Consider the following 27,018-nt stretch of genomic DNA (forward strand, 5'->3'; position numbering starts at 1 on the left):
GGCCAAATTAAACTAAACTACTCTAGATAAGAGAAGCAGGTCTGGTTACACAATGGAGCTGTAAACCACCAACGCATGACAAGAGAATTTTGATCTGGTGGCAAGAGGGCTCTTTCTCATGCAGGGGAGCATGAAGCAAGATTTCCCAACAAGAATGTCGCCACCTGTACCCCAGTAGCTCCATCTTGCTCTGACAACACCCCTGTAGAGAAGAGTAAAAATCTTCTTTCTCTATTTCTCCCCCCACCAAGAATCTTCTAACACAATTTAAGAACCCAGAATAGAAAGAAAAGACATGGTGAGTGGTAGAAAAATGGAATTAACTGAGCTCATCTTCATGGAGGTGTTTGATAAGAGTGTCCCCATAGAAGCGGCACTGTGACTTTCATGGTAGATTATAGTTACCTTTTGTGTAGGCAGGAATGCTGTGTGTCACAGCATTCATAGTGTGCTCACCTTCACTGCTTAAGGACTAACAGATGAGGTCTTTCTGCCTCCGGTGCTCAAGTGTTTGCCGCCATGATCATCTGCAATGCTCCTATCGTTTGAATTATCCTCTAAAGCCCAAGGAAGAGTTTCATCACGGTTAGGATAAGCCATAAAGTGGGACCACAAAGGCTCTACTCTCCTGAGCAGGTAGGTGCTATTATTGCAGCAGCAGATTCTGGTGAGAAAGACTAAGTTCCAGTGGCTTCCTGACCTCACTCTCTCACACCATACTCTAAAATGACTCCATATTCTTTAGAATACAGCAAAAAAAAAAAAAAAAAAAAAAAAAAAAAAAAAAAGTCTTCACTTGGTATAGCCTGGTGTTCTTTGGCTTACCAGACCCTGGAACAGAGCCTAATAAATGTCTTTTGTTATTGCTTTGTTTGTTTGTTTACAAATTACACAGTCTCAAGAAATTGTGTTTTAGCAGCAAAAAGGAATATAACCCAGGTGCATCCTGCAACTACCTGCCCTGGGATTACAAGCTCCATCTAATGTATGCTATAAATAGGGCAAGAGGAAAATGGGTTCCTCTTCTGCTAGCTAGAGTATCTGAAGACAGAAACAAGCATATATATATATTCTATTAATTAGCCAATCATAATGGGAGGGAAAAATAGAATATGCAAATGAAGACAGGCTGGGTGGCCGAGACATGTAATTTCAGCTACTTAGTAGGGTGAGGCTGGACAATCACAAGTTCAAGGTCTGCCCAGGCTACACAGAAAATTTAAGAGTAGTATGGGAAGATTAAGGGACTCCTGTCTCAGATTTTTAAAAAAATTAAAAAGAGGACTGGCTAGAGATATGTCACTCAGAAGTAGGACACTTCACTAGCATGCTTGAGGTCTAGGTTCAATCATCAGCACTATATAAAAGAATGGACCGGGCGGTGGTGGCGCACGCCTTTAATCCCAGCACTCGGGAGGCAGAGCCAGGCGGATCTCTGTGAGTTCGAGGCCAGCCTGGGCTACCAAGTGAGTCCCAGGAAAGGCGCAAAACTACACAGAGAAACCCTGTCTCGAAAAACCAAAAAAAAAAAAAAAAAAAGAATGGAAAAGAGAGAAAGGAAGGAAAGAAGGAAGGAAGGAAAAAAGGAAGGAAAGAAGTAAGGAAGGAGGACTTTATATGTCCTTGTGAGACTGGCAGAATTCAGTTAATCTCAGAACCTTTGTGTCAGGAGCAGGGAAGAAGGTTTGGCAGTTATGAGCACATATTACTCCTGCAGAAGACCCAATTTCAGCTCCATCGCCCACATCAAATGACTCACAACCTCCCAATAACTTCACGTCCAAGGGATCCAACATGGGCACATGCACTCATGTACACACACACACACACACACACACACACACACACACACACACTTTAAAACAACCAAAAATCCGAGACAGAGAGCTCGTGTGAGGACTGTCACTTGGGACTTATATTGGACCTGTAAGTCTCTGACCTCGGTGGCTGGGATGCTGATCTTTGGCATCACCATTTGAACATTCAATGAGGCAAGCACACAAGTCCATTAGCACAGTCTAGGAACAGATGTCTGAGCCAGCCAGTGGCTGACAGCGTCTCTCAGGTCCCTGTTAAGCTGAGACCTAGCATGTACTCAGGCACATTTCAATCTTCTGGACCCTTCAGTGATCACATGGATGAGGTAGCCCTGGTCTCATATTGCTTTACTCTGCATAACACGACAGGTGTCAGACAAAGGCAAGATGATTTATAAAACTGAGAAACGTTTTAAAGGATGTGCGATGTGTGTGGAGGCATGCGTGGAGATCAGACAACTTTATGGAGTCAGATTTTCTTCCACTTTTATGTGGATTCTGGAAACCTATCAAGTCACCAAGCTTGCACATCAGGTACCTCTACCCACTGAGCCACCTTGCCAGCCTAGAACTCATTATATGATACATTCACAGACTTGTTTGCTTTTAAAGTTTTGTGCGACAATTTCTGAGTTTGTTATCATTTGGAAAATAAAGACACCATATTTATATTTTTTTAAAAGTGTGTTTGAACTATGGTGAAAGCGTGGGGACTTTTCAATGTGGTCACTCAAACAGACTGAGATGTCCCCTAAACACAGAGTCTTACCAAAAGAAATTCTGATTGTGTATTCCATTTAACCTCTTGGGCACCAGTGCATTCCATGTGGTACAGTACCCTAGGGCACCCACCCTTGGCCCCGGGGCGTATTGCTATGTGTCCCAAAGCCTGCAGCCCTAAGAAGAGGCGAGCAGGCCATTATTATCTCTACTTTCTGTACAGCTCAAGGTGCTTCCTAGTAGCCTGTCCACATGATCCCCAAATAAGGTCAGTAATTCCTGACAGCCTCCTCCACACATCCTCCGTGTCAGGAAGATGGTCACAACCTAGGTCATGTTTAGTTAAAACTATAAGCAGTTTTGCTCTCTCATGCCTGCCCTTCTCCAGGTAGGCCGGCAGAATGGCATGTAAAGAACTATGACGCACGAGAGGGCCAATGAGCCAGCACTGGAGGGACTTCCAGAGCCCACAAGGCTAGCCAGAATAGCATAACAGGAAAGAGCACTTCCTCGGTCAGATAAAAGGGTCTCACACACCACCCATGTAAGTACCTGGAAGCTGAACCCCTCCCACACAAAAGCCAGACAGCTTCCAAAAGTGTTGTTTCTTTACCTCCTGGCTGTGACATCACATCCTTCATTACAGTTTCCCGAGGAGCTAACCCAACAAGCCAGAAGACTCATGCTCTGCTTTTGACAGATTGGCCCTGAGGCAGAGAACATGAGTTCCTCACCAGTAGGCCATTACCTGAGAGCGGCAGAGCTTTTTACAGCTGTGGTTGAGATTGCTTTGAGGGCACTTTCAGTACAGCAAGGGACCAGAGAAGGCCCATGTGACTTCTAGTTCAAAATTTGAGGCTAGGCTGCATGGTAATCTTTCAGAACTAGAAAACGATTTTGAAAGATTGCTTATTGGTCTATTAAGACAAATGTTAAATGGACCCCCCTTGAATAGGAACATTGTCTCCCAAAGTAAATCTGCTCAGCTTAAGTGTGTTCTGGGCACATAGTAGGATCTGCCTTCAAATGTGAGACTGTTCTGGACCAGCATGCTCCACTGAAGGAAAACTGACTTTAAGAGCTTCCTATCTTTACTATGGAGCTGTTGGAGTATTATAGGAACTTAGCTACATCCCTGGCCTCTCCTAACTAAGTGATGGTAGCACTTCCCAAAATTAGACAGCCCAACATGTCTCTAGGCATCATGCAATATCTCCTTAGACGAAGTCTTCATTCTCTGAAAACTACAAACCTTCAACAAATCCAGGATTTCTACTTTATATTGGTATATAAAACATGGATAGCCTCACAATGGAACTCCTACAAGAGGTCCAAAGCTGAATCCCTGGCTTCCGCATGCCTCCAGGGGCAGGAAGAAATGCACAGAGGCTGGGTGGGTAAGGGAAGGAGGCAGGGAAGAGACCATCACTCACCAGCACTGCAGGACGTGGTGCAGAGTACGCGGTAGGGTTGCCCATGGTGGAATCCATATAGTAGCTCATTCTGTTCTCCACACCTGTGCAGAAGAAAACATTGGCTAAGCCTCTGGCTGTACATGGGTGTGAGGACATTAACCCCTGAAAGGCATCCAAATCTTAGACCTGGGCATCTCCTCAGGGCCAACTTGATCACTTTTTTGTGAGGCAGAAAAGTAAATAATTCAGAAAGGTAGGTAGCCTCATCCAGGGATATGGTGGGACAGTCCCTCGCCACAGCCAGCCAGCATGGGTCACAGATCATGTCTGTGTGCTGCAATGAGTGACAGGTTCTAAAAAACATCCCTTTGACAGGATCTCTGGGCAGGAACCAAGTCTTGTGTGTCTTTTTAAATAAGATCTCCACCCATGGTTCACATGTTCCCAACCCCATCCAGACCTGACATATGGCAAGAATTCCATATGGAGTAAATAAATTGTTGACAGAATTTAGAGAGACTGTATTAGAGGAAAGAAAGGAAATCGCTTCTGTGAAGAGCCTTTGTCCCCAGGCACAGAGACAGACAGAAACCCTGCAAAATAGACTGGACAAATACATCAGATATCAAGCAAAGGGCTTGAAAATCATTCTTGACGAGATCTATTAGAAGTATTGGAAGTCTGAAGGAGAAGAATGCTCCTGGAATGCTCTAACTTAGAGGGATTTTCCAGCGAGCTGCCGGTCACCAAGAAGATCGTTGATCTATCAAGCATTTCTGTTGAGTTGAGTGTTCTCCAGAGTGCAAAAGTTCACACACTTTCATAAACTCAATACTACACATAAAAATATGCCTCTCTTGAATGATTGAGAAGATTACATTCCTAGGCCTATCGTTCAGAGGCCAAATTCCTATTGTTAGGAAGTGACATTTCATCCTAGCTGCTTTCCAGTTCCTGTCCGCCCTTGCCCCCTCATTCCTGTGTGTGTTCAAATCAATCAACCTATTTCAAGAAAACATAAAAAGTACAGAGATGGGTTTTACGTTCAGTTTGCAATTCTAATTCACTATCTTGATAGTGCCTGATAGTCAATGGCATACCTACTTTCACAAGGATCCTGCTCACAACTTGACCAATTAAGCCACAACATCAATTGGGTGAGAAATTTGAGCTTATAAAGCAGAACTTATCCTAGAGCTGTGGGGGTTTGCTTTGAAGTACTTTACCTTATTAAGACGTCTTTCCCCCATCCCTCACCCAGCAATGCCTGGGGCAGGTGGAAGAGCTGGGCTTGTGGTCATAAGAGCAGGAAAGTTCTCCCTGACCCCCACCAGCTGCAACACTTGGGAGAGCAGGCCCTGCACCTCTCCATGGCAGCACAATAGAACCAACCCTGTTAGCGCAGGTGTGGGTAAGCCAGCCCCAAAGTTGTGAGCATGGGAGAAGTGTCCCCATTTCTCATCTGTCTTGTGGCAGCATGGGCAGGAGAGAATAACCCCCCACCCACCCATCAATATCTGGTGCAGGTGGGAGAGTTGGCCCTGTGGTCATAAGAGTAGGAGAGCCAACCTTGTTAGTGCAGGTGTGGGTGAGCCAGCCCCAAAGTTGTAAGCAGAGGAAAGCGGTCCCATTCCACATATGAAAGACCAACCCTACAGCTGCCCAGGCCCAGACCCAAGGTTATGACTTGGCCCACCCCATCATCCACCCCATCTATGATCTGCTGGAGCACGGGAAGGAAGCTGACCTGCAGACCCAAAGCTGCAGGATCTCCACAACACAGGGCAACAATAGGATATCCAGGAGGAGCCCTAGAGAGGGCCCAGTATTGATAGGGTAGTAGAAACCAGAGGCCTTAAACCAGACCAATGACTTTGCAATGAACAGTTGCAGGTAAAGACATATGGACAAAGGGGTTCATGGCATGAATCACTGTGTCACACTGCAGCTTCCATGATGAGATTTTTTTAAGTTTTTCCCTTTTTAAATTTTATTTTATTTTTTTCCTTTTTTCTCTTAAATTTTGTTTTATTTGGGGGTTGTGCAGGGGGCAGAGAGTGGATGGGAAGGGACAGGGAAAAGAATGGGATCAAGATACATGATGTAAAAAAACATGTAGAATAAATAAGTACATTTTTAAAAAGATGTCTTTCCTCCTCAAAGTACAAGAAAGTCCAGATAATATTAACTCCCCCTCCCAAAACAAACAAACAAACAAAAATCAGTTAGTTAAAAACCAGTTAAATAAGAGTTCTAGGTAGCTAGGCTACGCTACTTAAGATTTCATCCATGGACCTGGAGAGGTGGCTTAGCGGTTCAGAGGAACCTGACACCCTCACACAGACATGCAATCAGGGAAAACACCAATGCACACAAAATAAAAATAAATAAATTATTTTTAAAAGACATATTAAAAAAAAGATTTCAGCTGGGCAGTGGTGGTACATGCCTTTAACCCTAGCACTCAGGAGGCAGAGGCAGGTGGATCTCTGTGAGTTCAAGGCCCACCTGGGATACAGAGTGAATTCCAGAAAAGGCACAAAACTACACAGAGAAACCCTGTCTCGAAAAGAAGAAGAAGAAGAAGAAGAAGAAGAAGAAGAAGAAGAAGAAGAAGAAGAAGAAGAAGAAGAAGAAGAAGAAGAAGAAGAAAAGAAAGAAGATTTCATCCTTGTCCCTGCTGTAGCCAGTGGACCCAGGAATGCTCATCGGTGATGACACTGAATGGCTGGAAAAGATCAAGGATGGCCATTCCAAGAACATTGTTTTCACCTGTCTGTCACCTCTTGTCCATTCAACGATTTTGCTAAAATTAGTGAGCGGCTCCATGTCTCAGACTCTGAGAATTAGATTCAGACAACGTGGATCATCATGAACCTGTCCTAACCAGGTGTGGGATGAATAGTGTCCAGATACTCAATGGCCCCTCCCTCACTGAAGCATTCTCTCCTACTGGATTTTGTTTTCATTTTAATCTGAAAAATTAACTTTAAATGCCTTAACAAATCACCATCAAAGTGCACTGATATAAAAGGATGAGACCTAAAAGCTGCATTGACTATGCCACGCTGAAAACGGCCTACCGTAATGAGAGTCCCTGAGGAAAAGCTGGCCAGCCCCCCAATGTCCTGCAGGATGGTTTATACCTTCATGCTGGAAATGTCCATGCATGATGGATGCTACTTCACAGGAGCCATTCAGCCTTCTGGTGTCCCTCCAAAAAGCACCACAGATCCCGTGTCCCTACAGACCTGTTCTCCAACTCACAACCATACAGAAGCAGAATCTATTTATTCCTTCAATAGTTACTCTGAACCTCCTATGTATGAAGCAATGTGCTGGGCCCTTGAGACATACTAGTAAACAAACACAGATTCCTGACTTCCTGGCCCTTTGGCTTCTAACAAGCTCAGGAGAAGAAAGCTGGGAAAGACAGAGTGTATGGCTTCAGAAGTGGAGAAGACAGATTCACATGTAACTGTATCATATTGTGATCAGTAGTTTGCCAAAAATATGGAAAAAGTAAACAGTGGTTGGTTCTATGGGACACACAGAAAAGGGAATCATGGAAGACTGCAGAGGAAGGTGTGACCCATGGCCCTGTGAATCATATAGACTCCCACAGCAGTAAAGGACCTTCGCCCTACTGCATGTCCAGTTTACTTACATATTCCCAAGAGAAAGAACTTTATGCATTGACAGTGCTGTACCAGAGACCAGCTCAAAGACAACAAGAGTTTCTGTCTGCCAGCCAGACAACACTCCCCTTCATAGCAACACACTTGGAAAAAGGTCCAGTGGAAACATGTTTTCTCTTCCAGTTGACAGAGAGAGGGAGGAAACCTCTGGCTGAACATCTGGTGCATTCTGTGCTGGACCATACTCTCCACAGCGTGAATGACACTTCCCTTGGGGAAAAGCCCTTTGCCCAGGGAGGAAACTAAAAAGAGGGAGTTGCCAGGGATCTCAAGGGCTCTCATCGCAGGAAATAACTCTGGGACAGAAAGCGATTGCTGCTTTATTATTTTTTTGGAGAAAGAAGAAAAGAACCTGCCCCTTTTCCAACTTGCAGATTGTGACACAGAACAGCTGCTAGAGATCTAATCCTTTCTCAAGATGCAAAAGGTGTGTGTGTGTGTGTGTGTGTGTGTGTGTGTGTGTGTCTATGTCTGTGTATATGTTTCTGTGTGTCTGTGTGTATGTCTCTGTGTGTATGTTTGTGTATGTGTCTGTGTATGTGTTTGTGTGTCTGTGTATGTCTCGGTGTGTGTCTCTGTGTCTGTGTGTGTGCCTGTGTGTGTCTGTGTGTGTATGTGTCTGTGTGTGTGCCTGTGTGTGTGTCTGTGTGTGTGTGTGTCTGTGGGTGTGTGAGTTCTTTCTCCCCTTGGCTTTTTGGCCAACTCCTCCCACATGACAATTTCTTGAACATCAGCTGGACTTGAACATTTTGTCTTGGCCTTGCACATGTGAATTACCTAAATAGAAAACAACTGTGTGATTTTAAGCCTTACGCTCCAGCTGAGAAACAGCCCTGAGACCTGTCTCAGTGGAGAGATGATGGGAACGTATGGGAACGGTGCATCATACAGAGCTAAATTCATTTTTCCTCAATGAAACCAGCATTGCTCAATGAGCAGAATGGGTGCTTCCAAAGTGAGACTACTAAGCCGTACTCCCAGCCTTCCACACGCCCGCCATGTCCTCAGCCCACAGAGCCCTGCTGTATGCTCCACAGCCTTCCGCTGTGTAACTCAGTTCCTCCCTTGTCCTTCTTCGGTTGCAGTGTTCCTGGAAATGCCCTCTGTCCTCCAGTTCCTGTGAGCCCCATGTCTCCAGAAGCATCTCGGCTTGTGTCAGACCCCAAGCCCTCACTCACCTCTCCCTCAGCCACTCTTCACCCCAGCAGGGACTAGCTACTCCTTTCCAAGAGTCTCCAGCGTATTACCTTCCTATTGTTTACACTTACCACAGGGCTCTACCAACATCTGTGTCTGTTTATCTCTCCCACTCAATCCCGAACTTTGCATGACAGAAACTCAAGTTTTCAGTAGGTGGATGGGTGGGTGGCCAAACAACTCTCCTAAGCCTAAGAATGGGAGAGATGAATTAACTGTGAACGCGTTTGTTTTACAAATCAGAGGCTCTGCCTAGACTGCAGGTCTGGATGAAGACCACCTGAAATGAGTGTGCCCCATGTCCATCTCTAAACAATCTCTGCTTCGCTATGCTCACGTCACTATTTCGTGTCACCTTATGTAGGAAACCTTTTCCCACTGCCCTGTGCGAGCAGTCACACCACTGCACTTTGCTGTCTTCCCTCTCAGCCTGACCTCACTAGAATTCAAACTCTCCAAAGCAGAGCTTAATCCATCCCCAAGTTCCTGCTGAGTCTTACCACGTGACTGACATGCAAATAACTGCTAAGGATTAGAGAGAACTTGTACACAGCCTTTGGTTAGTTCCTTTTAGATGAAAAGGAAGTCTGAGACCACCCTGTCTGCTGCTTCATTAGACCCGGACCCTAGGGCTTCACCGTTTCCAGTCGCTTCTCTACCTTCTTCATCCTGGACCTTAGGGACCAGGCAAGCTATAGGCTGAGGAAAGAAGAAACAGCCAACAGTTTGGCCTATGGGAATGTCTCATATCCAATGCACTCCTTGAAAACTAGTTTTCCACTCATTTCCATAGAGTTTTTTTCTTTGTGGCCATTTCAACTTCCACCTGGTCCAGCGGCCTCTTAACCCTGCCAGGGCGTGCTAGCCCACATCCCTATTCACCCAGGTCAAGGGGCAATGATGCACAAAGCAAAGAGATTAGCAGGCAAGAGGGACGAGGGAGGGAGAAGCAGCAGAAGACTAGGGACCCTGAAGAGATAAGCCTTGGTCGGGCTGAATCCAGTTCACACAACTCTGTCCTGCTTGATTCCATCAGTAGGTAATGAGACACCAGTCAAGAGCTTTTAATTTTATATGATCTGCCCTTAAAGGAAACCTATGACTTTAAGCAACTATCCCAGTAAACCACACTTGATTTTTTTTTTCCTACTTCCCAGGCATAGTGGTATGCACTTATAATTCTGGCACTCAAAAGAGTAAGGCAGGAATATAGTGAGTTCATAGCCAACCTGGGCTACAGAGTGAACTACTATTTCAAAGTAAATAATAAATAAATAATCTCTCCAAATGGTTAACATAATAAAGTGTATTTATTACAAATGTTTTTTAAAACCCCCATATTCTAAAATCATTCTTCTATAAAATACTTTAAATTCACAATAGAAAGTCTTAAAATTGGTGACTTTTTTATTTTTTAAGGATATTTTCCTGAATGCCAGCAAATCATTTGACTTTTGAAAAATGGAATTTAAAAGCTGTCCTTTGCTATCCATTATGTATATTTAGAAATCAACTGCCATTTTTCTGTTTGTTTAATGAGATATTTTATAGTTGGTTTTGTTGTTTTCTTCATCAACAAATAGGTACCTGAATGTGGGGAAAACAATTCAGAAAAGCCTCAAATGGATCTAAAAGAAATCCCATGCAACCCCACCATCCACAGTCACCTTCATGCTATAGTCTGAATATGCTGTTTTATAATCTGCTTTTTTCATTGATATTTGACATTATGCTGTGGTGGGCATTATGTGTCCACAAGTATTGCTCTATCTCCTGAAGTTTAAGATTGTAAACACATATAAATATTCTACATTCCATAATATATAATTAGCCACAACTATATTGCTACTGTCAAAATATTTTTTTAAGACTGGGTCTTTTCATATAGCCCAGACTGGCCAGGAGCTCCCTATGCAGCCCAGGCTAGCCAATCGTGACAAGGAAAGGAAGTCTGTACATGTTCAAAGTTGATGTAATTTTTTCCTGAATATTCTCCATGTTTGGCTAGTTGGATGAAAACAGGGGTCTGACTATGCCATATAAACTTGTCCTGAGCTCTGTGGTCACCCTGATTTTCCTCTTGTAAGTGACACTAAAATGCATAAAAGTATGATACTCTACCATCCTCTCTCCTAGAGTCGCAGGTTGCCTCAAAGAGAGACCATGTCTTTTTAGATGGTGCATACCATTCATGTAACCCGCATTGACTGGTGAAGGAGCATGCCAGAAAATACCCAGAAGGGTGCAGATCTTAGGATAGAACTACCTCACCACGTGTTATGGAAGGTGTCCACTCCCAACAGTGGACTTGGGCTTCCTAAATACAACAGAGAAGGGGTCTATCGTAAAAAATACAATTAAAGGATAACTTAAAGTGTTGACTACAAATAATACAATATTTGTCTCCAATCTAATTAATGTACCACATAATTTTGTCTGTTCCCCACCGTTATATCCTAATTCCCACACATGGTCCACGGTATTTCTCTGGTCATTTTGGAAGGTATCTTCCTGATTTGCTAGTATAACAAAGCTACCAAGGCCAGTTTTCTAAATGCTTTAAGAGAGCTCACTAAATAATGGAACATTCCTTACCATGCTCCTAGGAAACATTGCTGTAAAGCAGCAGTATCTCAACCTGTGGATCACAACCCCTACGAATGATCAAACGACCTTTGCACAGGGGTCACCTAAGACCATCAGAAAACATGGGTAATTATATCATGATTCATAATAGTAGCAAAATTACAGCTATGAAGTGGCAACAAAAATAATTTTATGGTTGGGGGTCACCACAACTTGAGGAACTGTACTAAAGAGTCACAGTGCTAGGAAGGTTGAGAACACCTGAGAGACAGAGACTGACTGTGAGTGAATGATTAGAACTGGGGGCTGTCTTTCTGCCTCACTAAGACTGAATGACCTTCACTGTCCTCAGCAAGGACTGCAGACTCACAGTGGTAAGTATCCTTTAAATAGTGGCGTTGACCAATAAAGGCTTGTGTGTGCTGCCCCCTCCTTCTGTGTCTTCAACAGCCACCTAGTAGGTGGCTCTTTCACAAAACTCAGAGGCAGCAACTATTACAGAGTGATCAGCATGTCCTCTTTCTCTCCAGCTTTACTGGTAACCATCTCTAGCCCTTCCTTAAAGAAAAGGACTCATACCCATCTCCTATTCTTCTGTCTCTGAAATTCAGAATTAAGCATTAGCAAGCTTAGCATTGTCAAGTCCTATATGATGTATATAACCAGTCTTCCTTACAATACTAAAATGGGCTCATGCCATTATGACTTTATAAGCATATATTCTTTTGTTCTTCCTAGGGACATAGGTCACTAATGTCTCAGGGCTAAATGGTGGTTTAAGGGAGTTACAGAGATGGCTCAGTGGTTAAGAGTTAACATGCCTGTCACACAGGACCTGTGTTTAGTTCTTAGCACCCATATTGGGCACCTCACAACCTCCTGTAACTCACCCCCAAGGTATCTAACCCCTCCCACTACCCTCTGCTGGCACTTGCCCCACCCATACATGTAAACATTTAATTTCAAAATAAAGAATTTTTTAATGGTGGCTTTACTCTTGTACATTATGGAGGTGGGAATAAGGAGTGTTTCATGATTGATTTAGGCACTTCATCCTGGATAGAAAAACCCTCTCGCCATCATGTTGTCAGAATGCATTGTCAACGATAGATACAAAGGTTCTGTTGAGCTCCAACAGCCTCCAAATTCAACTAGGACAGTGGCACTGAAGTCTCTGAAACACATCAGAAACTGGCAGTCTGCTCCTTCTAGTTAGCAAGGAGGAGCATGTCATAAGAAAAGTGGCCCTTGGTAAGAAGAAAAGTGCACTGATGATAGTGTCCTTCTGTCCTGTGTATGACCCTGAGAAGCAACAAATGAGTACACTTGACCTCCAGGTGCACCGCAGTGCTGTGGCCAAGTTAGGTGGTGATGACGACTGATTAAGATTGTTTTAGACTTTAAACATGGAAACCAAAACAAAGAATCTGGAAGAATGATGCTAAGCAGTTCTTTCTTCTCAATCACAGATGTCTTAGAGGTCAGGGTTAAAGAGATCCTTGGCCAAGTCAGACCCAAAGAATTATAAGACAAAAATGTCAACTCTCACCCAATGCTCTCCGCTAAAGAAATTCTTCCAAAGCCTGGAGTCTTAAATAATTTCATTTCACCCCATAGCGTGTGGCCTGCATTTGCAATCTAGAATTGAAATCGGGTTCTTGCTTGTCAGAAGATCTCAACAAAACAAGAGAGGTCATAAATAGCAAGACTCGGGGAATCAAAGGGGGCTGGATAGTTTTAATATTTTGCCTCTAAAACGGAATTAAAAGACACCAGCTGACATGGATCTCTCAAATCTGGCAAGCAACTTCTTGGACTATGCCTAATTGTGATTTTCATGGTGGGGTTTCATTTGTTTTATTGCCCAAACTCTAAGGTTCCAATTTCCCAGCGTAATGCTAAACAGCTTGCTGGCAGTCTGCTGCTAAGAGTGGTTTCTCAGAGCCAGTGAATTTTGGACTCCGAAAAAAAAAATTAATCAAACCATCTCATTTTTGCTTCAATAAGCTAAGGCCAGACAGCTGAGGTGTCATGAAGAGCTTCACAGATGGTTGAGTGGACTTGACTATTCATCCTGAGGAGGTGGTCATGACAGGATTTCTTAGCTTCACGATCTTAGTTTCTTCAACTATAAAATGAAGACAAGAATACCAACCCTTTGAGGGTTGTTGAGGAGGGATATACAAAATAAAGGTATTTAGCTGCATTCCTTATACCTAGTTAAAAAAAAAAGTCAATAAATTATTGCTATTTTATCAGCAGCACCTGACAATTACTGTTCGTAGGAAAGATGGGTTTTAGTATAATTATTATATTAGTATTATTTTCACAGCTCGAGGTAGCAGAGGTTACTTATTTAAGGAGCAGATGTACTGGTGCATATCTTTAATCCCGGGATGCAGAGGCAGGCAGATCTCTGTGAGTTCCAGGCAAGCCAGGGGTACTTAGTGAGGCCTTGTCTGAAAAAAAGAAAAACGAGAAAGAAGGGGAGATGGACAACTAGAACCTCAGGGTTGAAATCTTCACCTCTTTTTCTAAAAACTGACATTTAAGTCATCCAAGAAACTAACCTCTTTAACAAATATCACAGGCTGAATATCCTTAGCCAAAAATTTTTGCAAGACAAAAGAGCCATGGTTTTCAGTGAATGCTAGGCACCCTGCACCATTGTTATGCATACAACCAAGAAGCTAGCATATTCTTACAGCTCCAAGAGAGCTCTTGGAAAGACTACAGATGCTGTCACACACACTAGGAACTACTGCAGCTTCCTGAGCTATAGATATCACTTTTTGTGGAGTAACACATCAACTGGCTATAAATACAGGAAAGTTAGTTGCCTGCTCTGGAAAGCATTTCAAGGGTTCCCGTTTGTCTGGGACTTCCATTTCTGTAGCTATTGTTGTTTTTGATTTGAGGCAGGGGCATCCAAACTATGAATCACACATGAATCCTAATCTCACAGTTCTGGTTACAAAGCAGCTTCGGGCCTCTACTCCATGTGAGGACGGGTAACACTACAGGTCTCAAGACCTCACTCAGGAGCAGGCCTGGACTCACCTGATTGCACTTGGAGCATTTTTACTAAGGTGGGTACTTAGGAAGCAGAGCACCTGGAAAATAAAAGCAAAGACTTCGGCCACAGCTGAGCACAAGTCTGCACGTCATAGGTGCAGGGCACACCTGGCCAAAACGAAATGTACAAGAAAGGCTCTGAGTCTCCTATGCCAAAGGATGGCCAAGACTTCTGTCTTCCCCAAGAAACACGGCTAGCTCTTTAGCCTCTGAAAAACCTCAAAAAACTGAAGCCCTCAGGACCCTTTAAGACCAGGAATTCCAGGGCAGGGAATGTAGGAAGACCTTCCTACAGGGGACGCAGAATGGTAATATATCCCTCCACATTCATAGAAATCATTTAAAGACCTCCACCCAGAGGCACCAAAAGATGATTTTAAAGACTGACTTGTCCCAGTTTTTAAAAGTTTCAAATGTTTTTAGAAACTTTTTGAACAATTTTTTCAAACGTTCGTGCTCTTAGAATTGTTTTTAAATAAAAGCCAATAAAATAGAAAATCGTATTTTCCCCATGAAGGATAGACTTCTGATTGGCTGAAAGTTTCCTGCTTGACTCCAATCAAGAAGTGCTGACCCAGCTTTCTCTGGAGGTGCTGGAACCACACCTACACTACCGGTGCATGAAATTCACCTTCTTCTGCTCTATGGAGAAAAAATAATAATAATCCCAAACATGCTTCTCTCTCCCCCACTCTGCTGGAGCTACAATTTTGTTTTGTGTTTCTTGAACTTAGAAAATATTCATGGAATGTATCACACCATTTGAAATTGTATTGTCTGTTATTTCCAACCCTTTTTTTCCAGCAAAATATTGCTTTCTAAAAGAAATTATATAAAATTGAAAATATGTATGCATACCTTCCGCAGCCCTCTCTAAACAAGGCGGGGCATGAAGTCGAAGCTGGACTTGGTGGGATGCTTTACTCACTCAGGCCTTCCAGACGTGCAGCTCTCTCCAGAGTCAGTGTCTGCTTGGCGAGGAGTAATTTATGAACTCGTCTTTGGAAAATAGGCCTGATCCCCATTACCCTCCCAGATACCTAGCCAAAGCCAGGCCACTTCTGTGTGTCTTGGAGTTTCTGCTTCCTGTGATAGGAGTCCGAGCCCTGTGTTCTCGTTCCCTCGGTTATGATCTGGTCCCACCCAGAGCTCCCCCCCAGTGATTTCAATGAAGGGGTCCGTCCACACAGGGCACCTTTCAGAACAGGCTGAGCAAGCGCTCAGCAAATTGATTGCACCCCTCTCTTGGGTGAAAACAATCTTGTCAAATGAGGGAGTTGGCTAAGTTCAAAAGAGTCCTGTAAAGCTACATCCTGAGCAGAGTTAAGGAGGCCTGGGAGGATCTCACATATACGTTTCGCTAGGATTAAAGAAACAAGTGTTGCCTTAAATGCCATTAAATCGGTGCCTCGTATTTCAGTGTCACTCATACACTAAATGCTTTAAATTTCTGTGAAGAAGAAAGAGGGAGGAAAGAGGAAGGGACACAAGGGAGCAGAAGGAGGGAAGGAGGGAGGGAGGGAGGGAGGGAGGGAGGGAACGAGCCCCAACTTTTGGCATGTACCCATCTCTTCTGCCTCTCGATATGAGCCACTGAGGAATTTGAATAGGCAATTAAAAAAGGATCACTGTCAGGGGTTGTATGTCTGTTCACCAGTAAATTAAGCCACAAGGCCCACACCTGGAAAGAACACATGAAAGTCAAGGGTGATGGTGTTGAGATGCATTCCCGAAGGAAAGGAAGAAGGCGATGAAGATGACTACAATTCTTTATAAAAATATAGAATTCTATATAATGACCAGGTTCAGGAGAACCAGAGAAATTTGCCCACACACTGAGGCTGTCTGCGATCACAGGCAGAAATCTGTGCTGAGTACCTGTCCCCACCGCACTGGTTTGCCTTAGCCCAGTGTTGGCTCTTTTATTTTTCCAAAGATCTATACTACTTACTTGGAGTCTCCCCTCTTTGTAAATTAGGTGGGGCATCAATAATCACTTGTATTTTTAAGGAGATAAAGCACCCTATGTTCATTCAGTCACCTCTCCTCAGTTACAAATGCTGACTCCCATTGAATCCAATCGCTTATCCACTTTCCTCCTTCCAAAATTCAGCTCTAACCCTCCTGGTCTTTGAACTCCACCATCCTTAGGAATTTGAATAGGCAATTAGAAGCGTGGTCTCAGCAGAGAACCCAAGGTCACCGACTCCAGGTGCTGGAGGATTCCCCACCTCCCCAGACTCTGCTCTAGCCCTTCCCGGCACCTCTGGCAACTAGCACCTGGGTGTAAGGTGCCTTGTGAGGCAAACAGCCCCTTGGTAATCAGACATGCGTCCAGAGTCCCCAGCAGCGGATCCAGGACGGAAAAGGCTGTATGACTGTCGCCTGCACTGCTATTCCACTGCTGATCGGTAAGTATGGAGGTTGTCGATTTACAATTAAAAGCAGTGTGATCCTTCAAATATTAATATTAATAACTGCAATCCCTAACACATGAAAAGACCTTTTCATCTTCAAAGCACTTCTCACGAATTAACCCCTTTCAGTTCTCCCTGGCCTGGCTTCTGAACAGCAGGTAAACTGGAGGAATAGAGCGTGATCGGAGCCTGACAAACCAAAGGGGTTTCTCACTAGATAAAAAAAAGGTGCTGAAGTAATCCAGACCCCAGCTGATGAAAGGGTTAAAGTGTCAGTAATTTTACAAATCAAACGGAGCGGCCAGAGGTACGTTTCAGGATCTGAATTTCCTGTTGTTTCCCACCCAGTTAGTTCCATGCAGCGACACAAAGTAGGAAGGAAAACCCCTTTGGTTTGAAACAAAAAAGGAGCTTTACAATGGAATGTCACGATCTCGCGCCACCCAGCATCTTTGTACAGTTTACGCGCAGAAAAATCTGCTTTGAAAGGTGATAGCAGATACTCGTAGAGTAACAAGAAGACCCGTGCAAAGTGGAATTACCGTCCCAACTCCAGTCTCCCTTGGCAGCAGGGGCCCAAGCCCTCAGTGCAGGAGAGAAAGCCCCTCCGACCTAGAGACACCCCCACAACCACCAACCTACAGGGTCTTGCAAAGAATTGTTGGGCTTTTGCAGGACGTAAGTCACAAGGTGGAAGAAACGACCCAATAGGCTAGCTTGCCTTCAGAAGATCCTAACGGGTAGCGATTTGCTCTCTGTGAAAGCCATTCATTAAGGCGCCGGTAAGGGGGCGGGGGAGGGAGACAAAACAGTAGACTTTCACTAATGGAGACGAAAGAAAGGAAAATTTTCTAAGTGCAACTGCAGTTTTATTTCTCCAGAAGGGCCTGCAAAGGATATTCACAAAAAATTGTGAAGTGTCATTTGCAAGTATCTACAATGTGAGTGGTTTTGCCGTTGGGGACGAGGGATAACAAGAGTCTTGATTTTCAGCTTGTCTAATGAGGTCGGAAAGTAATTTTGAAAAATACTGTTAAACAATGGAATAGGTGAATAGGGAGAGATGTAAAAAGAGGAAGAGAAACATGCTGTATATTAAAAGTTTCCCTTTTTACCCTTTAATTCATAAGATGTGGGGAAGGAGAGGAAAAATGGAATGAAAGTTTTCAACAGAAACTCAGCGCTCACTTACTACTTTGCCGGAGAGATGGGTGAGGAGTGAAATGAGCTTCACCGAAGGTCTGCCGCTCTTTCCAGCTTCTACCTGAGGGAATCCTCGGCTCCGGGGCTAAAGAGGATGCAGAGACCATAATGCTCCTAATAGAGCTGCCTCCTGAAATGGGAGGTGTGGTCAAGCTAGGGAAGCCGAAGGGGCGGTCTCCAGTCAGCCTCTGGGACTTGGGCAGCGGTCAAAAGGGCAGGCGCTGTGGTCTGAAGCGGAGCAAATATTGTCGCTGTCTGTGGCAGCACCGAATCACACCTGATTATTTTTATCCTTCAAGTGATGCTTCAAATAAATATAGCTGAGCCAGGGGTAAAACGGGGAAGGAGGAGAGCCAAAAAGAGCGAGCTAGTTCATTGGGGTGCACTAGATTGGTGCTCTGCTAGATACAGACTACTTCTGCCTCCCGTGGCTTGACTTTCTCAGTGGAATTGTGTTGACCTAGGCATGAGACAGGAGAGAGAGGGTGCTGTAAAACCACTCAGGCGAAGGTCTCCAGCAGGATCTCTGTCACTCACTCACCGGCTTAGGTTTCTTGTTGCTCTTTATTAACCTGATGTGTGAAGTGTGCATTGTTCATATTGGGTATGTGCTGATACACATAGGTGTACACTGTGAGCACCACAGTGCATTCCTTCACAAAATAAGATGACCTGGGCCCACATCATATCAGATGGTCTCACCAGCCTCTACTCTCCGACCTGGATTAATGTAAATGTTGTCACTGTTGTCACATTGCCCTGACTGTATGTAAAGGGGAGATGGCCAAACGGGAAGTTGGGGTTTCTGAAAGATAAAGCTAAAGTGTCTCTTTGCCTAAACCTGTTTCCTGGTGACCTTTGCCCCAGAAGAGCATTGGTGGCTCTGATGGCTTCAGGTGATTTCTGGCATAGGTGAGCATTGGTGGATTTGTTTTTTCTATGATGCAGAGATTAAAAGGCAGAAATATTAACATGTATTATTTTGAGAAAATATAAGCAATGTGAAAGCCTTGAAGCTACTCTAGGTAAACACACACAGCATCTTTTCATCACTTACAGGCACGATGATAAGAATGTCACAGTGCAGTCTCATTTTCTATAAATAGGGAAACACTGGGAAAGTCTGTATCTGCCTGCAGTTCCAAGATTTTTGCCCTAAGATTCCATTTATACTGAGTAATGGATGAGTCAAGATTTGTACAAGTGCTTCCTTTCCTTCTTAATGAAGACACACATACTCCACTTGTACGTCCATAAAGACCTAAAACCATTCAGTCATTCAGAAAACCACGTCATTTACCCTCCATCGTACATCATTAGTAGCACAGTTCCTATAAGCTTGTGGCTAAAACAGCATTTAATGCTCATGATCCCCTCCTGTGTGTTACCATGACTTGGATGAAAGCCATGCTTTGCTATTGGCTCCGTCAGTTTAATTTAATGAATGTCTACACCAGGCACTGTTCTCGGCACTAGGAATCTAACCAGACCACACTGCTATGGGAAGAGAGACACACAAACCAACCAACTCCAGAAAGTGTAATGTAAGCTGGGAGAGAAGTCTATGAAGCTAAGAAACTTCAGCTTGTCCCCACAAACCCAGTCAGTTCAGGCATGCTGCCCAGCTTAAACAGTGCATGGTCAATTAAATCCATCACAGCTATTTACAATGGTAACCACTGTGTGTGCAAGATAACTGGAATAAAATAGATGTCGAGTTATGCTCTAGCAAAGTGTAGGGTGTAATTGAGGGGCTTTTTGCCCTGCACTTGTCTAGTAGAGTTCATAAGCAATCACCTGTTAGGACCTTAGGCCCATCCTCTTCTGCAGCCTATCATAGTAGAGAAGAGACTAGAACAGAAACCCAAATGGTAAAGAAGAAGCCATTGCTAGCATAAAGTGCCTACACTATAGCCCCTAGAAAATGAATGTCCAGGAAAGCAAAAAGGTTTATTTCAGACCATATCTTTGGAAATACAGCATTGGATATACATTTCCATACAAAAGAAAGAAAGAGTGAAGCTGGACTCTTACCTCTGGAGGGTGCTCTCTGTACAAGCAGAAAGATCTGAGTTCAATCCCAGATACCCACGGGAAGGCTGGGTGTGGCATCATGTGCCTGAAGTCTTAGCACTGGGGAGGTAGAGACAGGAAGGTCTGGCTAGCCAGTCACACTGCATGGACAAGCTCCGGGTTCAGAGAAAAGCAGTTTAGGTAGTCCTGAATCAAGTGCCTTCCTGTGAATGAACATGGCTTGGGAGAAAACCGGTTCCTTGGTACTGGTTCTCTTGGTTTAGTTTAATAACTATCTGCACCAGGCACTTTTGTAGACATGAAAAATAGAACAAGATTACACTGTTGTGAGAAGTGAGACATATAAGAGAGAGATATACATATTTCAAAAAAAAAAATGAGGTGGGGAACGATTGGGGAAGACATCTGATATCAACCTCTGGCTTCCATACACAGTTTTCTAAGATGCTATGATAATATAATTTATGCTACAATAAAAAACAATTACTCTGTCTCAATTTGTATTAAATAAACCATAACAGGAGTAAGTGCTGTGATCACACAGATGGCCCAGAGTAAAGGAAACTAATCCTCCAGAAGAAGAGGTTATAAACTGAGGCTAGGGAGGTGGTTCAGTTGGTGGAGTACTTGCCTAACACATAGGACGTCCTGGGTTCAAACCTAACACTGCGTACTCTGGGTGGGGTGGCTCACACCTGAAATCCAGGAAAGAGTATGGAATAATGGCAGGGATCACAAACTCTCCATTGTCAGGTGGCTCCCTGACAACAACTTCAAGGAGACAAGATTTAGCTCACAATTTCAAGTGACGGTCCCCTGTGCAGAGAAGTCATAGCAAGAAATTGAAGCATCCAGTCACATCACATCTGCAGTCAAGAGTCCTGAGACATGAGTGCATGCATGTGACTGCTCAGCTAACCTTTCCATTCATACATGTGGCTCTGGGCCCAGCCTGTGAAATGGTGCCACCTACATTCAGGGTGAGTCTTCTCCATTGATCCAGTTTTCAAAACTTCCCTCACAGGCATGCCCAACGGCCAATCTGATCATCCCTCACTGAGACTCTCTTCCTAGGTGAATATAGCTTACATCAAGTTGACAGTTAAAGTTAGTCACCCCAGAGAATTATGCAGAAGAAGAAGAAAGAGCTGCTTGCTTCTCAGCATGTTTGTAGGTTAGCCTAGATGATGGATATCAGTATAGTTTAGACACAGTAGTGCCTATATGAATTTCCAGTGCAATGGCCTCCAAGCTATGATGGTTCCCACTGTGAAGAAGCCTTTCCCCTTTCTCATCATAACAAGCTACTGTGCAAGTCAGTATCTCCTAAAGAAGAAAAGGCAGTAAATTCCTGGACATAATGTGTGGTGAGGATCTTCAGCCCTTCACCACCAACCTCTCATTTCCACCCCAGGCCCTAAAACATAGGAGTTCTGTCCCAGCAACTTACAGTGGTTCTTTAGGCCACTCTGCGCATAGAGAGCTAAGTTTGAAACAAAGAACAACATTATATTTGTGGAAACCCCAAGCAAAACATTAATGACTTACTGCACTTTGTATAGTATATGATTTCTTTCCATTCATTTTGGTGGCAGGGTGATGCCCCTTCCGATACTTTAGAAGACTCCCTTTACATAAGGAAACAACACCTGAACAGAATATCGAAACAGTCGAGGTAAAAATCCAGACTCCATTATAGGCACAGTTGTTGCCAAATATGGAAGAGGCCACAGAAGGATAAGATGAAAGGAAAGAGAGGAGCAGAGAACCTTTGTCTGGTCACACCCGGGCTCTGGAACCTCTTATCCTGTACTTTGTAATGAATCGCTCTCCTTCACATGATCAAAAGCCAAGGCCCTGTCCTGAGCCCCAGATGGAACTGAGGTGGCACACATGTGCATGCTCACATCTGGCACCCAGGCTTTCTTCCTTCTGCATGTGCCAGAAAGTCTATCTAAGGCGAAAATGGACTTCTTGGCATCGTCCTCCAGGAGCTGGTAATGCGTTGCTCCCTTCTTTCCTGCACCAAAGTTCTGTTTTGAACTTCCTTTCTGCAATATGAAATAGAATGGAAACAGGACCCCAGATGAGTCTCCTACAGAGCAGTTTGGATAATGTTTGTTGAGGCTTCTTCACACCGCTTCTATCCTGGCTGTAGAGCAGTCTTTGGAACCCACAGATTCAGATGCAAGACAGTGGGTGAGAGCTGGCTATCTAGTACCCCATCGAAGCCCTGTCTCACCACTACCTGACTCCTCTTCCTTGGCCCCCATTTCTTTCCCTGTACTTCTGCCCCGCTTTTCTCTTCTCTCTCAAAATATCTCTCACTTTTTCACACCGTCAGTCTAACTCACAGGACATTTTTGGTCTCAATGACAAGATGAACCTATGGCTGTAGCATCTACAAATGAGAAGGTTATGGATTTGAAGCCAAGAGTCTCCACCTGATGAAGATTCCATTATAGCATAGGAGTCTAGAACACATTTAAAGCCAAACTTTACCTAGTCAAATCCCAGCCCTGTCTCTTTCTATGTTACTATGGACACTTTATTTACAATTGCTGATCTTCCTTTTCCTTATATATAATGAAATAATTAGACAACACACCCAGGAGATTATTGTGAAAGTTAGAAAAATCAATGAGAACAATGTATTTAACCCAATGCCCAAAGGAAGGTTGTAGCTAATGACTGGCATTATACCTGAACCCCAGACTCCGCTTCTTACTCCATTCCTGAAGACCCCTTGTATATCAGAGAAAGCCAGGGGACTGACTGCCTCATGGCTGAATGCTGGACTGCTCATCAGAACAGGAGAGGCTGGTGCAATGCCCAGGAAGATAATGAGGAGGTGCTTGCTAGACAGGGTATCCTGCTGAGTCTAGCAGACAGCTGTAGCTACAGTTTGGTAGCCCACACAGGGGAATGCGAACTTCCTTCCTTTTCCTTTTAAAAACTGTCCACTGGTTGCAACCTGAGCCCAATCTCAAAATCAGATCTTCCCAAGACACCAAAACAGGACCAACTCTTGGGTTTTCCCTAGCATTCTCCTTTTGTAGGGGTGGGCACTATCATTAATGCACTCCCTAGTCTGTGATAGATAAAAATGATCCTCAACTTTCTCTCTTTGGTGGGAGGCTGCAAGGGGTTCTGGGAGCAGTCTGGGCTCTCCTTTCTCCAGAGTCCTGGAGAAGTGATGGCCTGAGCTCTGTGCCTTGGGCATCTCCTCCCATGGGCTAACTTAATATCATCTTCTCAGAAAAGCTGCCTCACAGCAGGAACACCATGACCAAGAACTACTGAAGCCAAAAGTCTGGGGATGGGAAGCATCCTTGGAGGTTTGCAACCTCATCACTACTCAAGTAAGTAAAGAGAGTTAGAGAGGGCAATCCCTTGATCAGGAGAAAGCTGATAAGCGTGTCGCATATCTTCAATGTTAAATGGTCAGCCTACATTCGAGAATGAGTGTCCACTGCCTACTGGCCATTTTGGATGAGGCTGGAGGAGTATCACTGGCTAACCGACCACACTGAAAAAGCAAAATCTGCCAGGCAGTGGTGGCACACGCCTTTAATTCCAGCACTCGGGAGGCAGAAATCAGCAGATGTCTATGAGTTCGAGGCCAGCCTGGTCTACAGAGCGAGTTCCAGGACAGGCTCCAAACCTACACAGAGAAACCCTGTCTTGAAAAACAAAAAAAGAAAAAGAAAAATTCTAATTAAACTGATCTGTTGTTGGAACAAACCTCCCATTTTCTCACCGAAAGCAATGGGTTTCCCTGAATATTCCAGGCCCCATAGACCAGAGAGCAGAAGCAGCACCAATGCACCACAAAGAGCTCACCATGGCTTTGGCTGTCACCAAAGTCCAGTAACCACAGCCATCTGCAGCCTCGAGTGTGCGGAGAGATTTACAGACCACCATCTTGCTCAGCTGTTAATGCATTCCTTGTGCTGGCTTGGGGCTGATGAATGATTGGCAAAAGATCAGTTTGTTTTTTTGAGCCTTTTGGAACATCATTCAACAAAATGCCAGGTTTGTTACTGGCATCTTTATTCTAGATACTTCCTTTCCTTCTTGAACATAGCAGAGACCATTCTTGTCTTTGGGGACTTAGGAAACAAGCTAAGAAGTTGCTGATGTCTCCACTCTTGTGCGTCTGGCATCAATCTGAATTCTACCTCTGCATGAAGATAGATATTCCTTAGCCATTCCTGTATCCTATCTCTCATTAGATTATGTCTTCTCATTATGGGTTTTAATCACATACTATTTTCCTCATATAGCAAAAATTATATTTTTTTAATATTCCATTTTTTTTGCTTGTGGTAAAAGCCTTAGTCTTTTTACCACTGTTCCTTCAACCTTTATCCTATGTCCTTGCCTGAAATCTAAATCAAGGCTAAATAAATGCTTGATAGATGGACGAATCATTGGATGGATGGATGGGTGGATGGATGGATGGGTGAGTGGATAAAATGAGTGAGTGGATGGATGAATAAATCTATAAGTGAGTGGTAAACAGCTAGATTAAGGACAGAAGGGCAACTCAAATGGATAGAGATAAATGAGTACTTGAATGCTGGATGTATAGAATCTAGCTTGTCTAATTATTTCTAACTTTTTGTGGTGCTGGGAATCAAACCTGGGTCTTGTCCGTACTAAGCAAATGTTCTCACACTGAGCTGCACCTGGGGCCCCAGGCTTAGTTCTTTGATCTTTTCATTGCTTCTGATGGTGTCGCATAACGTAATACCAAACCCTGACTGCCCCAGTCATCTCTGGTAGACACCATAAAACTGTTGCACAATGAACCGTTTTCCCCAATCAACACAAAAATAAACCTGTCAGGAGAATAATTTACCTTTTATGTAGTACAAAGTGAAGAGATGACAATTGACCAGAAAATTCAGGCTGTGTAAACAGACAGAATGAGTCACCACTCTTTGGGGCTATTATCTGGGTAACTCGGTCTCCATCTGGTCTGGTATTCCCTGATTCTTTGAGACTTTGTCTGGATACATCCTCCATTTTATTTTTCCTTGAGGAGTAACACAATAGAAACCATGGTTTCCAATTTAATCCTGATTTGGGGGCTGTATAATCTCCATTAGAAGCAAGTCCTACCAAGCCATTTTGTTTTTCCTCATTAACATGCCCCTTGAAGGAAGGTAGACAGAATGACTTCCCCACATTCCACAGTTTTAGTTGGCTGTCTGTTGAGACAGATAATTTCTTCACCACCCACAAACTTGGCTAACAGACTCCATTCTGGTGTCCCTTTACAAAGATCATAGTAGTGAACACAATGATCTGCACAGATAAAAGCCCAATGGTATCCGAAGGAGGGTCTGAACTTCCCATGGCACACACTAGCCTTTGCCTTGAAGCTTGCTACAGAATTGTCTAAGTTAGTAGAGCATGGCTTCACTTTTGAGTTTGTTCTCCATGAGTTCAAGATCTAAAAGCCGCCTGAACTGTGTTACTCCTGTATTGATTCACTACTGGCTACAGAGCATTCTTCACAAGGAACAGATGGATAGCAATAGTATCTTCTCCTGATTCCAGACTAGGACAGTGTATGGAAAGTAAGGCTTTGGCTAAAAAAGCCAGCAGTTTACCAGCACATCTGCCCCAAGAGCTCTTTAAAATCAACTAAAGACAGTCACACAGCTCTGAATTCAAGTCTTGTACCAGTCAGAAAGCATCTGAAGCCATCAAAGATGCTGACCTTATTCTCTGGAAACAACTCATGACTATGGACCATTCGTCTCTTTATCTGAAGACACTGAGCTAATCTGGCAACTTCTTTCACTTCATATCCCAGCTCATCCCTGGCAGAGGCACAGCACAATGCTGTCTAGCACTTTTGACTTGATTTTGGCAGCACTAAAAAAAAATAGGGGTGTATGTAGAGGTCTACCAGATGGCTCAGGGGGTGAAGGAGCTCACTGTGCAAGTCTGAGTTGGAGTCCAGAAGCCGTGGAAGGTGGAAGGAGAGAACTCATCCTGAAAGTAGTCCTCTGATCTCCACACCCACATTCTCTCTCTCTCTCTCTCTCTCTCTCTCTCTCTCTCTCTCTCTCTCTCTCCTTCATTCTTTTCTTCTCCCTCTCTCTGTCATACTAAACAAAATAAGATAATACAAAACCTACACTTTTGAAATAATGAGTATTTGGTATTTGGATAGTAGATACTTCTGAAGAGGAGGCAAAAAGATACAAGGAGAGTGTTGTAGTTTGAAAGAAAATGACCCACAAAGGGAGTGGCACTATTAGGTGGTTGGGCCTTGTTGGAAGAAGTGTATCACTGTCAGGGCAGGCTTTCAGGTCTCTTTTGCTCAAGCTTCCCTCAGTGTGACAGTCAGTAGACTTTCTGTTGCCTGCAAGATGTAGTACTCTCAGCTCCAGCACCACATCTGCCTATACGCCATGATGATAATAGACAAAATCTCTGAAACTGTAAGCGAACCACCCCAATTGAATGTTTTTCTTTATAAGAGCTGCTGTGGTCATGGTGTCTCTTGACAGCAATAGAAACCCTAACTAAGACAGAAGAAAAAGGTTAAAAAAAATTACAAGTATTGTTTCTTCTTGCCCTAAGTGGGCTCAGTATTCTGATGGGTCAAAGACAGAGAAGTTTCTGGAGAGGGTCTGCCACAAAAGTAATCCAAAGGCAATCTTTCAGGGGGAAGATTCTGTGTTGACATTAAATATCACTTTCCAAGACTGCAAGTCAATGAGTTCTTCTTTGGCAATGCTGGCGATAGAGAGATAGAACGTGGGACTTTGAACATGCTAGATAAGCTGCTGAGCTATATAGCATGAATCTTAAAAGGTCTTATTAATAAAACAAA

At 43.8% G+C, this 27,018-nt stretch overlaps 1 protein-coding gene across 2 annotated transcripts in view; it reads right to left on the bottom strand.

The window, feature by feature from the left end:
* The window catches only part of Ets1 (ETS proto-oncogene 1, transcription factor), a 124,707-nt gene extending 106,457 nt beyond the window's left edge, over positions 1–18,250 (bottom strand). For both annotated transcript variants that reach the window (XM_037207648.1, XM_028879071.2), the window contains exons 1-2: positions 18,118–18,250; positions 3,971–4,053 (exon numbers count right to left, since the gene is read on the bottom strand). In XM_037207648.1, coding sequence (XP_037063543.1) covers positions 3,971–4,053; positions 18,118–18,235 — 201 coding nt within the window. In that variant the 5' untranslated portion in view covers positions 18,236–18,250. The remainder of the gene's footprint in view (positions 1–3,970; positions 4,054–18,117) is intronic.
* Positions 18,251–27,018: the final 8,768 nt, after the last annotated feature.

The sequence above is a fragment of the Peromyscus leucopus genome, chromosome 7 (assembly GCF_004664715.2).
Source record: "Peromyscus leucopus breed LL Stock chromosome 7, UCI_PerLeu_2.1, whole genome shotgun sequence".
In the NCBI taxonomy this organism is placed as follows: Eukaryota; Metazoa; Chordata; class Mammalia; order Rodentia; family Cricetidae; genus Peromyscus; species Peromyscus leucopus.